Below are 16242 nucleotides of genomic sequence, written 5' to 3' on the forward strand. Positions count from 1 at the left end.
TATGTATTTATCTGTGTATTTCTATTTTTATTGCATTGAGTTAAGTTTTCATGTTCCATTTGTGTGTGTGTGTGTGTGTGTGTGTGTGTGTGTGTGTGTGTGTGTGTGTGTGTGTGTGTGTGTGTGTGTGTGTGTGTGTGTGTGTGTGTGTGTGTGTGTATTTACCTAGTTGTATTTACCTAGTGTTTTACAGGAAAAAGAGGTATGCTCGTGCTGTCCTGTCTCCATATCTATAAGCATCCAGCTTAACTTTAAATTCATGAATATTTTTTTATTGTACCACTGTTTCATCTAAGTTGTTCCATATTTCTGTGCTTCTATTTTGGAAATATATTTCTTGACATCTCTTCTACTTGCTGTTTTCTTCAGTTTCACTCCATGTCCTCTTGTAGCTCTTGAGTCCCACACAAATAAGTCTTCTTTGTCAACTTGATCCTTACCCTTTAAAACTCTGTATATGGCTATCAGGTCCCCTCTTTCTCTTCTCTCTTGTAATGATGGAAGCTTTAATCTCCTTAATCTTTCTTCATAGGTTAAATCTCTCAAACTTGGTACCAGTTTGGTTGCAGCTCTTTGAATCCTTTCTATTTTCCTTATTCTTTTTTTATTATGGAGTGACCAAACAATTGTGGCATATTCCAATTTTGGTTGAATCACATATTCCATCAACTTTTTCATCATCTCTTCATCCATAAAAGCAAATGTCCCTTTCATCTTTCTTAGTAACTCATAAGTTTCCCCAAATATTTTGTTTACATGTTTTACTGGTGATAAATTATCACTTATTGTAATTCCCAAGTCTTTTATTCTTTGGTTTTCTTAATTTCCATTTCTCCTGTGGTGTAGGAACTTGTCAATCTTCTTTTGTCTTTTCCTAATTCCATCACCTTGCATTTCTTTGCATTGAATTCCATTTCCCATTTCTTACTCCATTTATATATCTTTTCTAGATCTTTCTGTAATATTTCACAATCCATATTGTTTTCCACTCTTTTCAATAATTTTGCATCATCTGCAAAACAGACTTATATAACTGTCAACTTCATCCATCATATCATTGACATACACCAGAAACGTTATGATGCTAAGACTGTCCCCCTGTGGTACTCCACTTGTAACTCTACACCATTCTGATTTTTCTCCCTTTATTACTGTTCTCATTTCTCTATCCCTCAAGAAGTCTGTAATCCAATTTAGTGTGTTTCCTTGCAAACCCCCTATATTTTGAATTTTCCATAGCAGTCTCTGGTGTGGTACCTTATCAAATGCTTTTTTTTAGGTCTAAATAAAAATAGTCTGCCCAACCCTCTTTCTCTTGAATTATATCAGTTGCTCTGCTATAAAAGCCCACTAAATTCGTGACACAAGACCTTCCACTTCTGAAACCAAATTGTCTGTCAGTCAATGTATGTGTTTCTTCTAAATATTCCATTCATCTGTTTTTAACTATTCTTTCTGCTATTTTTGCCACCACACTTGTTAGGGACACTGGTCTGTAATTCAATGGATCTTCTTTATTACTTCCTTTAAAAATGGGCACAATATTGGCTCTCTTCCAGTCTAGAGGAATTTTTCCTTCCTTAAAAGAACATACTATGGTATTGTGTATACCTTCTGCCAGTTGTTCACAACATTCCTTAAGTATCCAGATGGACATTCCATCTGGTCCTTGAGCCTTATTTATATCCAAATCTTTCATAATCTTTTTAATTTCACTTATGTCCTCCTGTATCTCTCTCACCACATTGCCTCTGTGCCATGCTCTTTCTCCTTCAAATTTGCTTTCTTTGGTAAATACTGACTGGAAGCACTTGTTCATTAATTCCGCTTGTAACTGTGTATCTTCGTATGTAATGTCATCTTTTGTTAATTTATCTATTGTTTACTTGTTTTTCATCTTCCCATTCACATATCTGAAGAATAACTTCGGCGCACCTTTCCATTTGTTAACTATATCTTTCTCATAATTCCTTTTTTCACCTCTCAGGATTCTGATATATTCGTTTCTTGCCTTCTTGAAATCTTCCCATTTCTCACTTCCTCTTTTTTCTCCATCTATTCCATGTTGCTTCTTTTTCTTTTTCTTGCTGTTATACATCTCGTATTAAACCAGTTTTTTTCTTTTTCACTTCCTTTGTTTTGATCTTTGGTACATATCTACTGACCCCTTCATTAAAAATTTCCATTAATATGTCCGACTTTTCCTGCGTACTGCTTGCCGTGAACAGTTGTTTCCATTTAGCCTCTGCAAAATATTCCCTCAACCTGATAAAATCTGCTTTCTTGTAATTATATCTCCCATTCTTGTAAATTTCATTCCTGTTTTCTGTTGCACCACTGCCTATGCTGAATTCAATTAACAGATGGTCACTTTTACCTAGTGGGCACTGATAATTTATTGCTTCAATGATGTCCATTTCCTTTGTAAACAAAGTCTAACCTTGATGTCGCTTCATTACCCCCAAATCTTGTATCCAATCCACTGGGTCATAGTATTTGTCATTATTAAATTTAGAAGCATATATCCCCATGACTCTTCTCCCCCATCCATGGTCCACTCTTCCCAGCATACCTCCTTGCAATTAAAGTCACCCATAAGTGTTATATTGTTACTCTCTGCCAGTATTCTCTCCAAACGGTTACTAGTATCTCTTAACAATAATTTATAATCCTCTTGTGTCCATGCATTTGTCTCTGTGGGTACATAAGCCACTGCAAAATCTCTTCTTCCTTTTCGTTTCCTTTTTGTTTGAATTCTAATTACTTCCGCCATTCCTTCTCCTATTTCAACCTCTTCCACTGTTATACTCTTCTTTATAAGTAACATGACTCCTCCCCCTTTCTTATTATTTCTATGTTTTATCCACACATTATAATTACTATTATCAATTCTTATATTTTCTGTTGTCTCATTTAGTTTAACTTCAGTAATACCCATGATGTCGGGCTGCTTTATCTTAATATAATTATTCAATTCTCGCAACATAGATATTAAACCATTTATATTTGTATTTGCCACTGTCCACTTTTTATTTTTCCATACATTATTTACATTTTCTATTCTTTTTTTTTTGTCAGATACCACTTCCTGAGCCTCTTGTCTTTTACCTTCCAATAGAACTTTTTTTTCTCTTCCTCTGTTCTTTTCTCATTTTTTGCCTTTGCTTCTTTTATTAGATCGCTTACCTTGAGTCTCTCCTCCTCATTCATGTCCCTCTTTATCCAAACTTTCCTGTATTGCTCTGTCTTGTCCAGTTTCCACACATTCAATATCACTTCCATGGCTGTTGTTTGTGCCCTAAATTTTACTTTCATTGGTTGTTCTCCTCCTATATACTTCCCCAGTCTATGTATTTCCTCAATTTCACTTATCCAGTCCTCCCCTTCTCTCTGTATATTTTTTACAATGTCCTCTGCTACTTTTTTTTTGTTCTTTTTCCCTCTTGTATCTTACTGGGTCAGTTTCCTCTTTTAATCCATATATAACAATACATTTTTCTTTGTCCATTGTGTCCCTTACCATCGATTCCTCCTGTTTGATCACTTTCACAATTTCCTTACTTAAATCTGTCTTTTCCTTCTTTTGCGCTTCTATGATTTCTGTAAAGTTAACTTTTTCTTCCTTTTTTTCCTTCCTCCAGATTTGATGTTCACTTTTCATCCCTATCACTTCATTTTCCTGTTTTTTTTAATAATATCATTGTTTTCCTTCAATTTTTGTTTTTAGATCAGCACATAGTCCTCAATTCTTTGTTTTCCTCTTCCAGGTCATGTTGTTTTTTTCTATTTTTTTTCACTCTTTCAGTGAGGTCACTGATCATCCCTTCCATCAAAGCCACTTTCCTTCCTTGCATTTTATCATGTAGTTCATTATCTTCCTCAAATCCTGGAATGGTGACCCCGTTGGCAACACTCCACTCCCACCTATGGCGTCCGCCTTGCTGGAGCTTTTACTCATTTTATTACCTCTGTTATTACTTAAATTTTCTTTTATTTATTTATTTCTGGAGACAGAAGAACTCTACTTGAGCACAGCTCTACTTAAATTTTCTTTTATTTATTTATTTCTGGAGACAGGAGAACTCTACTTGAGCATAGCTCCTACCCGGGAACACATTCTAAGCTCCTAGTGGTGGCCACGGTCAAACAAAATCTTTCTTTGCAGGAGCTTGGATTGCTGGTTGTTTACTCGACGATGATGTGTGTGTGTATGTGTGTGTGTGTGTGTGTGTGTGTGTGTGTGTGTGTGTGTTTGTTTGCTATTGGTGATGTAAAGTTTTTGGACTATCACTAGTCACAAAAACACCCTTGAAAACTCCTATAACTTTCACCATAATTCACCAGACTATCAGTACCCTTTAAACTACCAACTGAATCCCAAAAACACCCTTGAAAATCCTCTTAACCTCCACTGTAATCTGTCAGTTTATCATTACCCTCCCCAACTTATCACTAGACTAACAAAAACACCTTGAAAACCCCAAAACTTTCACCAGAGCCTGTCAGACTATCTGTAACATCCCAAAATTATCACTAGAATCACAAAACCATCCTTGAAAACCCCAAAACTTCCACCAGAGCTTGTCAAAATTATCACTAGAATCACAAAAACACCCTTGAAAACTATGAGCATCTGTTCGACTCTCAATACCCTTCTTTAACTATCAGTAGAATCATGAAAACACCCTTGAAAATCTCAATACAAGCTGTCAAGATGAAACACCGAATCATCTTCACAATATAGTCTAATTACAAATAATATCTCTCTCTCTCTCTCTCTCTCTCTCTCTCTCTCTCTCTCTCTCTCTCTCTCTCTCTCTCTCTCTCTCTCTCTCTCTCTCTTTCTACTCTCTACTCTCTCTAGGTGTCAGCACAAAGGATGTTCTGCGCCTGACCCTAGACCAGTCCCCACAACACATCCAGACGCACCTTTCCGCTGGTCTGATGTGGAGACGTGGAAGCATATGCCAGTCAGTACTGGTGGCCACCCAACAGAGGCAGAATACAGCCTGCCCGTGGAGGGAGATGAGATTGTGATTCCTGAGAGTAAGTGTGTGTATTTACTGTTGTATTTATATGGGAAACTATACTTTTTGACATCTCTTCTACAAGCACTCTTCTTCAGCCTCTTTCCATGTCCTCTAGTGTTCCGTGTATCCCAGACCATTAAGTTGCTCTAGTCCACCTCCTCTACTCCCTTATATGCTTTATATATCGCAATCATGTCTCCCCTTTCTCTCCTCTTTTCCAACGTTTGTAGATGTATCCTTTCCAGTCTCTCTTCATATGACAAGTCTCTGATACTTGGTACCATCTTTGTAGCTGCTCTCTGAACTCTCTCCAACTTACTTTTATCCTTTTTCTTGTATGGCAACCACACTACTGCTGCATATTCTAGTCTGGGTCTTATCAGCAACACGATCATCTTCCTGACCATCTCTTCATCCATATATGCAAAGGCCTGCCTTATTCTTCTCAACAAGTTATAGGTTACTCCTGTAATTTTGCTAATGTGTCTCTCCGGGGTCAGGTTCCCAGTCACTGTAACACCGAGATCCTTTTCTTCTTCTGCTCCACTCAACCTTACACCATTCAACATATAATTTCCTTTTACTCTTCTTGTACTTTTTCCAAATTCTATTACCTTACACTTCTTTAAATTAAATTCCATTTCCCATCTATAACTCCACTCTGATATCTTGTTCAGGTCTTCTTGTAACGTTCCACAGTCCTCTGCACTCTCATCTTTCTTCAGCAACATTGCATCATTCGCAAAAAGGCTCATGTAGCTGTTCACACTTTCCATCATATCATTTATATAGACTGCAAACATGATTGGTGCAAGTATTGAGCCTTGGGGTACTCCACTTATGACTTCCCTCCATGATGATTTTTTATCTTTTACCAAGGTTCTCATTTCTCTGTTTGTCAAGAAATTTTCCATCCATCTCGGCCAGCCCCCCCCTTAGCCCACCATTATGCTTCAACTTCCACAACAATTTCCTGTGTGGCACTTTATCAAAGGCTGCCTTCAGGTCTAAATAAACACAATCAGCCCATCCATCTCTTTCTTGCATTATATCCACCACTCTAGAATAAAAACACACGATTCTCTCTCTCTCTCTCTCTCTCTCTCTCTCTCTCTCTCTCTCTCTCTCTCTCTCTCTCTCTCTCTCTCTCTCTCTCTCTCTCTCTCTCTCTCTCTCTCTCTCTCTCTCTCTCTCTCTTTTGTCTCCTTGGTACTGAAACTAATTTTTTCTTGGGTGTAAGCATAAATTATCTACACTCCTTCACCTTGCCACACTAAACCATGTTCAGTAATACCCAGTAAACACTACACTACACCCTGTCACACCAAACTACACTCAGTTACACCTTATGACATTTTACTCAACTACACTTGATCATACCCTGGTATACCCTACAGGCATGTGGCTCGTTGTGGACACGGCCACACTCAAGCTTGGCCGTGTCTTTGTGTATGGCACCATTGAGTTTGATGACACGATGGACCACAGATTTGAGGCCACCATTATTTACATCCAGGTGAGTAGCAGTGATGGAGGTAAGCACCTGTGACTACCTTGTAGGTACCTGTGTTGTTAGCTGGTTGTGGTGTACAGGGCATCAGCTACACTCCTCTGGTTGTCTTTGTATCTCTGTTTGTCCAGTCTTCTCTTTAGTTAACACTCCTCGCTTCTGTCACCCCTTGCCTCTGTATGTGAGTGTGTTAGTTATATACATACAGAGCCTAAGCTACACTTCTCTAGTCTTGTCTCTGTATCTCTGCTTACTCTTCACTTCAGTTAACACTTCTTGCCTCTGTCACCTCTTCATTTTAGTGTTGATGCATGTTTTTTTTTTTTTATGTAGGAGGGACACTGGCCAAGGGCAACAAAAATCCAATAAAAAAAATCCCAACTGAGATGCTATTCCCATAAAAGGGTCCAAAGTGGTAGTCAAAAATTGAAGGATAAGTGTCTTGAAACCTCCCTCTTGAAGGAATTCAAGTCATAGGAAGGTGGAAATACAGAAGCTGGCAGGGAGTTCCAAAGTTTACCAGAGAAAGGGATGAATGATTGAGAATACTGGTTAACTCCTGCAGTAGAGAGGTGGACAGAATAAGGGTGAGAGAAAGAAGAAAATCTTGTGCAGCAAGGCTGTGGGAGGAGGGGAGGCATGCAGTTAGCAAGATCAGAAGAGCAGTTAGCATGGAAATAAGGGTAGAAGACAGCTAGAGATGTAACATTGTGGCAATGAGAGAAGTCTAGAAGAGAAATGTCTAGAAGAGTGGTATGAGTGGAACCCCTGCCAGACATGTGAAGCATATTCCATATATGGGTGGATAAGGCCCTTGTATAGAGTTAGCAGCTAGGGGTTGAGAAAAACTGGTGGAGATGTCTCAAAATGCCTAACTTCATAGAAGCTGTTTTAGCTAGAGATGAGCTTTGAAGTTTCCATTTTAGATTATAAGTAAAGGACAGACTAAGGATGTTCAGTGCAGAAGAGGGGGCAGTTGAGTGTCATTGAAGAAGAGAGGATAGTTATCTGGAAGGTTGTGTCAAGTTGATAGATGGAGGAATTGAGTTTTTGAGGCATTGAGCAATACCAAGTTTGCTCTGCCCCAATCAGAAATTTTAGAAAAATCAGAAGTTAGGCATTCTGCGGCTTCCCTGCGTGAAATGTTTACTTCCTGAAGTGTTGAACATTTATGAAAAGACGTGGAAAAGTGCAGGGTGGTATCATCAGTGTAGTTGTGGATAGGACAAGAAGTTTGGTTTAGAAGATCATTGATGAATAATAGGAAGAGAGTGGGTGATAGGACAGAATCCTGAGGAACACCACTGTTAATAGATTTAGGAGAAGAACAGTGACTGTCTACCACAGCAGCAATAGAATGGTCAGAAAGGAAACTTGAGATGAAGTTACAGAGAGAAGGATAGAAGCTGTAGGAAGGTACTTTGAAAATCAAAGCTTTGTGCCAGACTCTATCAAAAGCTTTTGATATATCCAAGGCAACAGCAAAAGTTTCACCGAAATCTCTAAAAAAGGATGACCAAGACTCAGTAAGGAAAGCCAGAAGATCACCAGAACAGTGGCCTTGACAGAACCCATACTGGCGATCAGATAAAAGGTTGTGAAGTGATAGATGTTTAAGAATCTTCTGTTGAGGATAGATTAAAAAACTTTAGATAAGCAGGAAATTAAAGCAATAGGATGGTAGTTTAAGGGACTAGAATGGTCACCCTTTTTAGGAACAGGCTGTATGTAGGCAAACTTCCAGCAAGAAGGAAAGGTAGATGTTGACAGACAGAGTTGAAAGAGTTTGACTAGGCAAGGTCCAAGCACAGAGGCACAGTTTCAGAAAACAATAGGAGGGACTCCATCAGATCCATAAGCCTTCCAAGGTTTTAGGCCAGTGAGGGCATGCAAAAACATCATTGCGAACAATTTTAATAGGTAGCATGAAGTAGTCAGAGGGTGGAGGAGAGGGAGGAACAAGCCCTGAATTGTCCAAGGTAGAGTTTTTAGCAAAGGTTTGAGGGAAGAGTTCAGCTTTAGAGATAGATATGATAGTAGTGGTGCCATCAGGTTGAAATAAAGGAGGGAAAGAAGAAGAAACAAAGTTATTGGCAATTTTGGGGGGCTAGATGCCAGAAGTAACAAGGGGAGTTAGATCTTGAAAAATGTTGACACTTTACATTAATGAAGGAGTTTTTGGCTAGTTGGAGAACAGACTTGGCATGGTTCCGGTCAGAAATATAAAGTGCATGAGATTCTGGTGATGGGAGGCTTAAGTACCTTTTGTGGGCCACCTCTCTATCATGTATAGCACGAGAACAAGCTGTGTTTAACCAAAGTTTGGAAGGTTTAGGTCAAGAAAAAGAGTGAGGAATGTACGCCTCCATGCCAGACACCACCACTTCTGTTATGTGCTTGGCACACAAAGATGGGTCTCTGACATGGAAGCAGTAGTCATTCCAAGGAAAATCAGCAAAATACCTCTTCAGGTCCCCCAACTAGCATAGGCAAAACACCAGAGGCACCTTTGCTAAGGGGGATCCTGAGGAGGGATTGGAACAATAGGACAAGATACAGATATAAGATTGTGATCGGAGGAGCCCAACGGAGATGAGAGGGTGACATCGTAAGCAGAAGGATTAGAGGTCAGGAAAAGGTCAAGAATGTTGGGCGTATCTCCAAGACGGTCAGGAATAGAAGTAGGGTGTTGCACCAATTGCTCTAGGTTGTGGAGGATGTCACAGTTGAAGGCTAGTTCAACATGATGGTCAGTGAAGGGAGAGGAAAGCCAAAGCTGGTGGTGAACATTGAAGTCTCCAAGAGTAGAGATCTCTGCAAAAGGGAAGAGAGTCAAAATGTGCTCCACTTTGGAAGTTAAGTAGTCAAAGAATTTCTTACAGTCAGAGGAGTTAGGTGAGAGGTATACAGCACAGATAAATTTAGTTTGAGAGTGACTCTGTAGTCGTAGCCAGATAATGTGCAAACTTGGAAGATTCAAGAGCGTGGGCACGAGAGCAGGTTAAGTCATTGCGCACATAAATGCAGCATCCAGCTTTGGATTGAAAATGAGGATAGAGAAAGTAGGAGGGAACAAAAAAGGGACTACTGTTAGTTTCCTCTGACACCTTGGTTTCAGTGAGGAAAAGAAGATGAGATTTAGAAGAGGAAAGGTGATGTTCCGCATATTGAAAATGAGATCTTAGACTGCGAATGTTGCAGAAGTTAATGAAAAAGTTGAGGGGGGTGTCAAGACACTGAGGGTCATTATCAGAAGAGCAGTCCGACCTGGGGACATTTGTGGTCCCTTCCACAGATGGGGACTCTGAGTCTGGTGTAAGAGTTGCCATGATAATTTCAATTTTTTGAGTGAAAGGTGATTGTGTGTGTGTGTGTGTGTGTGTGTGTGTGTGTGTGTGTGTGTGTGTGTGTGTGTGTGTGTGTGTGTGTGTGTTATTAGGTGCTTATAGTTTTGTGTGGAGGAATAGAGTTGTCCTGCCCCCTTGTGTTATGAGACACAAAGGGAAATGTTCAGTGAGGTCACAGCTGGTTTTAATGATAAGTTCACAGCATCCCCTGATCCAGTGCTTTAGACCTCACTGGGAGTAATTATCATTTTGGCAGGTGCCTACTGCCTCCTCCTGTGTGTGTGTGTGTGTGTGTGTGTGTGTGTGTGTGTGTGTGTGTGTGCGCGCACATGCATGCATGTGTGTGTGTGTGCGTGCATGTGTTAATCTAATCTTAGTTAACACCCCTTGCTTGTGTCACCACTTTTCTAGTGTATGTGTGTGTTAATCTAATCTTCAGTTAACACTCCTTGCCTGTATCACCTCCTCATCTCTCCACACACCACACCCTGCACTAAGATTAAGACACCTAACCAACTCTGCTGCTCCATCACCACCAGGGAGGCTCTTTAGTGGCTGGCTACTCCTCAGACACTCCCTTCACCCACAGTCTCATCATTCGCCTGATGGACCCTGAAGATGTTGATGCCTATAGCATGAACCTGGGCTGGAAAACTATAGGTATGTGCTGGAACACTGTGGAAGGGTGCTGGAAGGTTGTATAGGAGAGTTGAAAGATTGTTGATGATTCTGGAAGGTTGTAAAGGAGTTTGGAAAGGTGTTTATCTATTAATGGTGCTAGGAGATTGCAAGGAAAGGGCGGTAGGTTGTAAGGGGAGTGTTAAAAGCCTGTTAGTGATGAACAGAGGTTGCAAGAGAAGCTCAGATGGTTGTAAAGAAGTATTTGAAGGTCATTGATGATACTGAGAGGCTGCAAAAAAGAGGCTGGCAGGTTATAGAAGATTATTAAAAGTTGTTATATTATTAAAAGTTGTTATTGATTCTCAAAGGTTATGATAAAGGCTAGAAAAACACTAGTGACAGAATAACAGTTGACACAACGAAGGAAGACTGCTGATAAGGTAATTAACAATGCATTAACTCTCTCACTGAGATAAACAACAATGCACAGCGCCAAGAATGATGTACAAAATCTTTATAAACACGTACAAGGAAAAAGGAGATAAAAGAATGGGTTTTGCAATTTGTAGTCCCTATAATGCTTGGAGGCAGCTTGTTCTTACCCGTGAGTGTCTTGTTGTGGGTACCTGTGACTTCCTTGTTGTTGCCTGTGAGTGTTTTGTCTCAAAGTAGCTGGTGATGGAGGAGAGATGTGGCAAATAACAGTGAGAGGCTGAAGAAAATAAGAACATAAGAACACAAGAGAAGCTGCAAGAAGCTGCCTGGTCTACACGTGGCAGTCCTTGTACAGAACATGCCTATCTATTTCCACCTATCACCCAATCCACAAATTTGTCTAATCATCTTTTAAAGCTCCCTAATGACTCGGCTCTAACAACCTGATTACTGGGTTCATTCCATTCATCTACCACCTTATTTGAGAACCAGTTCCTTCCTCTCTCTCATTGAAATATTTTCCAGCTTGAACTCATTATTTCTTGTTCTATCTTGATTACTGACCATGAAAATTTTGCTTATATCACCCTTGTACCTTTGTTATAAAGATAGCTACAGGTGTGAAATGAAGGTCTGGTATGTTGCAGGTGTGTTTGGCTATCTCAGGCTGCATGGGCAGGTGTGCGGGAGATCATGGCACAAGCTTGGGGCCACAGTGGAGGTTGGGACCGGCCACATAACTCTGGCCGAGGATCCTGATGCTTCCTGGCTCAATAAGGAGGTGAGTGGAGGGGTGTCAGATGAGGTGAGATCAGGTTAGGTAAGGTCAGGTCAGGTTAGGATATGTAAGGTTAAGTTAGATTAAGTTAGGATTGGTAAGGTTAAGTTATAAGTTAGATTAGGTTAGGTTAGATTAAGAGGCAGAGAGAAGGAGAAGGCATAATAAAGATACAAAGTTAGATTAATTACGTTCAGGTAAGATAAGCTTAAGTTAGGTAAGATTGAGAGGCAGAGAGAATGGGAAAGCTGAATGAGTAGGTTAGGTTAGGTGAGGTTATTAGGTTAGGTTAAGTTAAATAAGAAACTTAAGGTAAGATTAAGTTAGGTGAGATACATGGTAAAGTAAGGTGAAATTAAGTTAGGATAGATTAAGAGACAGAGAGAAGGAGAAAACTGAGTGAGGGGATGCCAGGTTAGATTGGGTTAGGTGAGGTAAGAATAGGTTCAGTCAGAAGGCAAGAAGATCGGAAGGAAGAAGAGGAAAAGCTGTAGTTGTTGGACAGAAATTTTGCATTGGTATTGTTTATTGTATTTTACTAATATTTTAGAGGTAGTTTGGGAAGGGGAGAGAAGGAAGGAGAAGCACAGGGAAGGAAGGGGAAGGAAAAAGAAGAGTATAATTGGATCATCTATTATATCCCCTTCTTCTTATTCTCTATTTCTCATTATTTTATTCTGCTTTACTCTCTTTAAGTCTCTCTCTCTTTCCCATGTCTTAGTCCAACTTCTCTTCTTTTCCTTCCATTTACCTCTTCTCAGATTGTCCCTTTTTCATGCTTCTCTCCCCCTCTGCTTTCCTCTCTTCCCCTTCCATTTATCTCTCCTTAGATCATGTCCCTTTTCATATTGTGTTCCTCTCCCATGCCTTGCTCTGCCTCCCATTCTCTCCCTTCACCTCTCACCACACTGCCATTCAGGTGGGTGTGACAACAACAGGAAAAGAGGCAACAGAGAGCGAAGTGAGGCGAGTGGTAGCAATCAATGGTGCCACACTCACCCTAGACTCAGCACTCAAATTCCAGCACCTTGGTGAGTGTTTTGCTCCTTGTCCTTCACTCACTGAAACATTAGTTTAGTCTACACTCCCACCTTTTCTCCAGAATTCCATCTAGCACTTGGTGGAAGTAAGGAGAATGCATAACATTTGTGGTATATTATCAGGTTAAGGAGAAGGAATGCAATGTGTAGTGCCTGAGGGTGTCAAACACAGCATTCTTTGGTAGTCTGATCTTGTAGGAAGAATGGCAGAGAGTAAGATGAATAAGTGAGTGTATGTGAGTGTGACATGCAGTGGGTGCAAGACGGTGACCTGCAGTGAAATGGGAAATCAGAGTGGCTGGAGTATTGGAGAGAATGAGTGAAGTAGAGCATGTAAGGACAGGAATATTTGAGTGTGGTAGATGCAGTGGGTGCAAGACAATTACCTGCAGTTGAATGGGAGGTCAGAGTGTTCAGTATGGGAGAGAATGGATATAAAAGAGCTTGTTAGGATAGAAATAAATGAAGCACAGTGGTGGAGGCTTGAGAGAAGTAGATGAGAGGAGAATGAAAGAACCAAAACATATGAGGATAGAAATAGAGATCCTTCTATCACAGCATTCCATAAACACAAGCATCTGGTATAAGTAGAAAGTAAGTTTGTCATCAGTGAAATCTCTGTCTATTTATCAAGAGAAGACAGAATGAGAAAATTAGAACATGCAAGAAATAAATAGACACTTTCATGACAATCCATAAACACAAGCATCAGATATGAATAGACAGAAGCAAGTGTGTAATCAATGAAAGCTTTCTATTTATCAAGAAGAGACAGAATGAGAGGAGTAGAACATGCAAGGAATAAATAGAGACTCTTCCTTCCCAGCAATCCATAGACACAAGCATCAGGTACAAAGACACACATGCAAGTTTGGCATCAATTAAATCTGTGTCTCTCCACCCAGGGGAGATACACACGCTGTCAGACGGCACTTCCATCACACTGGCTGGGGAGGTCGGTCTCCTGAGCCAGAACATTACGGTGGAAGGAATCACGGAGAACAGCAACGGGGGAAGAATTCTGGTCTCCACAGTCTTCCAGAATGGCAAGCATTATGTTGGTGAGTCTGGAAGATAAGCTGACTGGTGAAGCTTTGGTGAGTCTGGAAGATAAAGCAATAAAGCTTTGGTGAGTTTGGAAGATAAGGCAATAAAGCTTTGATGAGTCTGGAAGATAAACTAGTTGGTGAAGCTTTGGTGAGTCTGGAAGATAAGCTGATTGGTGAAGCTTTGGTGAGTCTGGATGATAAAGTGATAAAGCTTTGGTGAGTCTGGAAGATATTCTGGTTGGTTAAGCTTTGGTGAGTCTGGAAGATAAGCTGATTGGTAAAGCTTTGGTGAGTTTGGAAGATAAAGTGATAAACCTTTGGTGAGAATGGAAAATAAACTAGTTGGTGAAGCTTTAGTGAGTTTGGAAGATAAGCTGATTGGTAAAGCTTTGTTGAGTGAAAGATAAGCTGATTGGTAAAGCTTTGGTGAATCTGGAAGATAAAGTGATGAAGCTTTGGTAAGTCTGGAAGATAAAGTGATGTTTTTAATGATGATTTGTTCCATTTTCTTTGAATGCTTACTACTGCTACTACTATTACTACCATTACCACCACCACTGCCACCACCACCACCACTACTATAACAACTACTGCTAAAACAATTACCACCACACTCCCTGTACCACACTAAGGAAACGCTTCCCTCTCTCACCATGACTGCTTTCAAAGGCCACCGAGATGACTGACCAGGTTCTCAAGAGTGTTTCTCCTGCTGTTAATGTAGAAATCTTGTTAATTTCTCACTAGAACCATAAGAATATCCTTAAAAACCTGTGTAACTTCAAGTACAGCCTTTTCAGAGCAGAGGTGCAGCCAGAAGTTTTTCAGAGTGTGGTCCTTAACATGCACCACCACTAATAAAACCATTACTACTCTACTATTACCACTACATTCCATCCACCATGACCACCACCAATACCATCACCACTACTCCTTTCTGTCCCTCCTTCAGGTTCGGCCCAAGTGGATGGCGTGGAGTTCCGTAACATGGGGCAGGAAGGCTTCACCGACATCACTGACCCACGCTACTCCATTGCCTTCCTGGGCCTTGATGCCATTGGTGACCATTCTAGCTACGTCAAGAGGTCATCATTCAATGTCAACTATAATGTGGCTGTTGGGCTCATCAAGACCTTGAACATGGTAGTGGAGGAGAACGTTATCTATCATGTGCTGGATTCAGGTGTGTGTATTTACCTAGTTGTATAGTACAGGGTCTGAGCCAAAGCTCAAACCCTGTACTATACAACTAGGTAAATACACACACCTGAATCCAGCACATGATAGATAACGTTCTCCTCCACTACCATGTGTGTGTGTGTGTGTGTGTGTGTGTTTTATTTATTTATTTATTTATTTATTTATTTATTTATTTATTTATTTATTTATTTTATTTATTTATTTTTTTTGTGTGTGTATTCATATGTTTTTTTTTATTTATTTACTTATCTATTTATTTGTGCTAGATTCAGGTATGTGTGTGTGTGTGTGTGTGTGTGTGTGTGTGTGTGTGTGTGTGTGTGTGTGTGTGTGTGTGTTTATAGTTTTTAATTAATTATTATTATTTATCTATTTATTTATTTATTTATTTATTTATTTTATTATTATTTTTATTATTATTATTATTTTATTTATTTATTTTTATGTAGGAGGGGCACTAGCCAAGGAAAACAAAATTATAAGAAAAAAGGGCCCACTGAGCTGCTGGTCCCCAGAGTAAAAAGTAGTTGTCAGAAATTACAGGATAAGTGTCTTGAAACTTTCCTCATCAAAGAGTTCAAGTCATAGGAAGGTGGAAATACAGAAGCAGGCAGGGAGTTCCAGTGTTTACCAGAGAAAGTGATGAATGATTGAGAATACTGGTTGATTATTGCATTAAAGAGGTGGACAGAATAGGGATGAGAGAAAAAAGAGTCTTCTGCAATGAGGCTGTGGGAGGAGGGGAGGCATGTAGTCAGCAAGATCAGAAGAGCAGTTAGCATGAAAATAGCGGTAGAAGATAGCTAGAGATGCAACATTGCGGCAATGAGAGAGAGGCTGAAGACAGTCAGTTAGACGAGAGGAGTTGATGAGACGAAAAGCTTTTTACTACCTTTCCTTTAATTAATCATACATGTTTAGTAATTTGTGTAACAGAAACCATTCATAAAGTGGAAATTCATTAATGAAGTCACTAGTGCACTTCCTCTCTTCATTTCCCTCTCATTTTCCATCCCTCTGGCAGGCATAAGAGACGAGACAGGCTCCAACACCTACAGGTGGAACCTCATCACAACTGTGTTCTTCCTGGGGACTTATGAAGACAGACAGGAAACAGAGAACTTGAATTGGAGTGGTGCCTTTCAGCTGGACAATGCACCCAACACTGTACTGACTGGCAATGTTGTTGCTGGTACATAACAACTTCTGTGTCTTGTGTTGGTGAAGGATAT

At 40.0% G+C, this 16242-nt stretch overlaps 1 protein-coding gene across 5 annotated transcripts in view; it reads left to right on the plus strand.

Moving 5' to 3' along the window:
• LOC135097491 (fibrocystin-L-like) overlaps positions 1 to 16242 on the plus strand; it is a 54260-nt gene that overhangs the window by 13615 nt on the left and 24403 nt on the right. For all 5 annotated transcript variants that reach the window (XM_063999439.1, XM_063999438.1, XM_063999437.1 and 2 more), the window contains 8 exons: positions 4865 to 5046; positions 6428 to 6546; positions 10427 to 10547; positions 11591 to 11724; positions 12641 to 12752; positions 13667 to 13822; positions 14763 to 14993; positions 16035 to 16202. In XM_063999439.1, the coding sequence (XP_063855509.1) occupies positions 4865 to 5046; positions 6428 to 6546; positions 10427 to 10547; positions 11591 to 11724; positions 12641 to 12752; positions 13667 to 13822; positions 14763 to 14993; positions 16035 to 16202 (1223 nt within the window). The remainder of the gene's footprint in view (positions 1 to 4864; positions 5047 to 6427; positions 6547 to 10426; positions 10548 to 11590; positions 11725 to 12640; positions 12753 to 13666; positions 13823 to 14762; positions 14994 to 16034; positions 16203 to 16242) is intronic.

The sequence above is a fragment of the Scylla paramamosain genome, unplaced genomic scaffold, assembly GCF_035594125.1.
Source record: "Scylla paramamosain isolate STU-SP2022 unplaced genomic scaffold, ASM3559412v1 Contig22, whole genome shotgun sequence".
Lineage (NCBI taxonomy): Eukaryota > Metazoa > Arthropoda > Malacostraca > Decapoda > Portunidae > Scylla > Scylla paramamosain.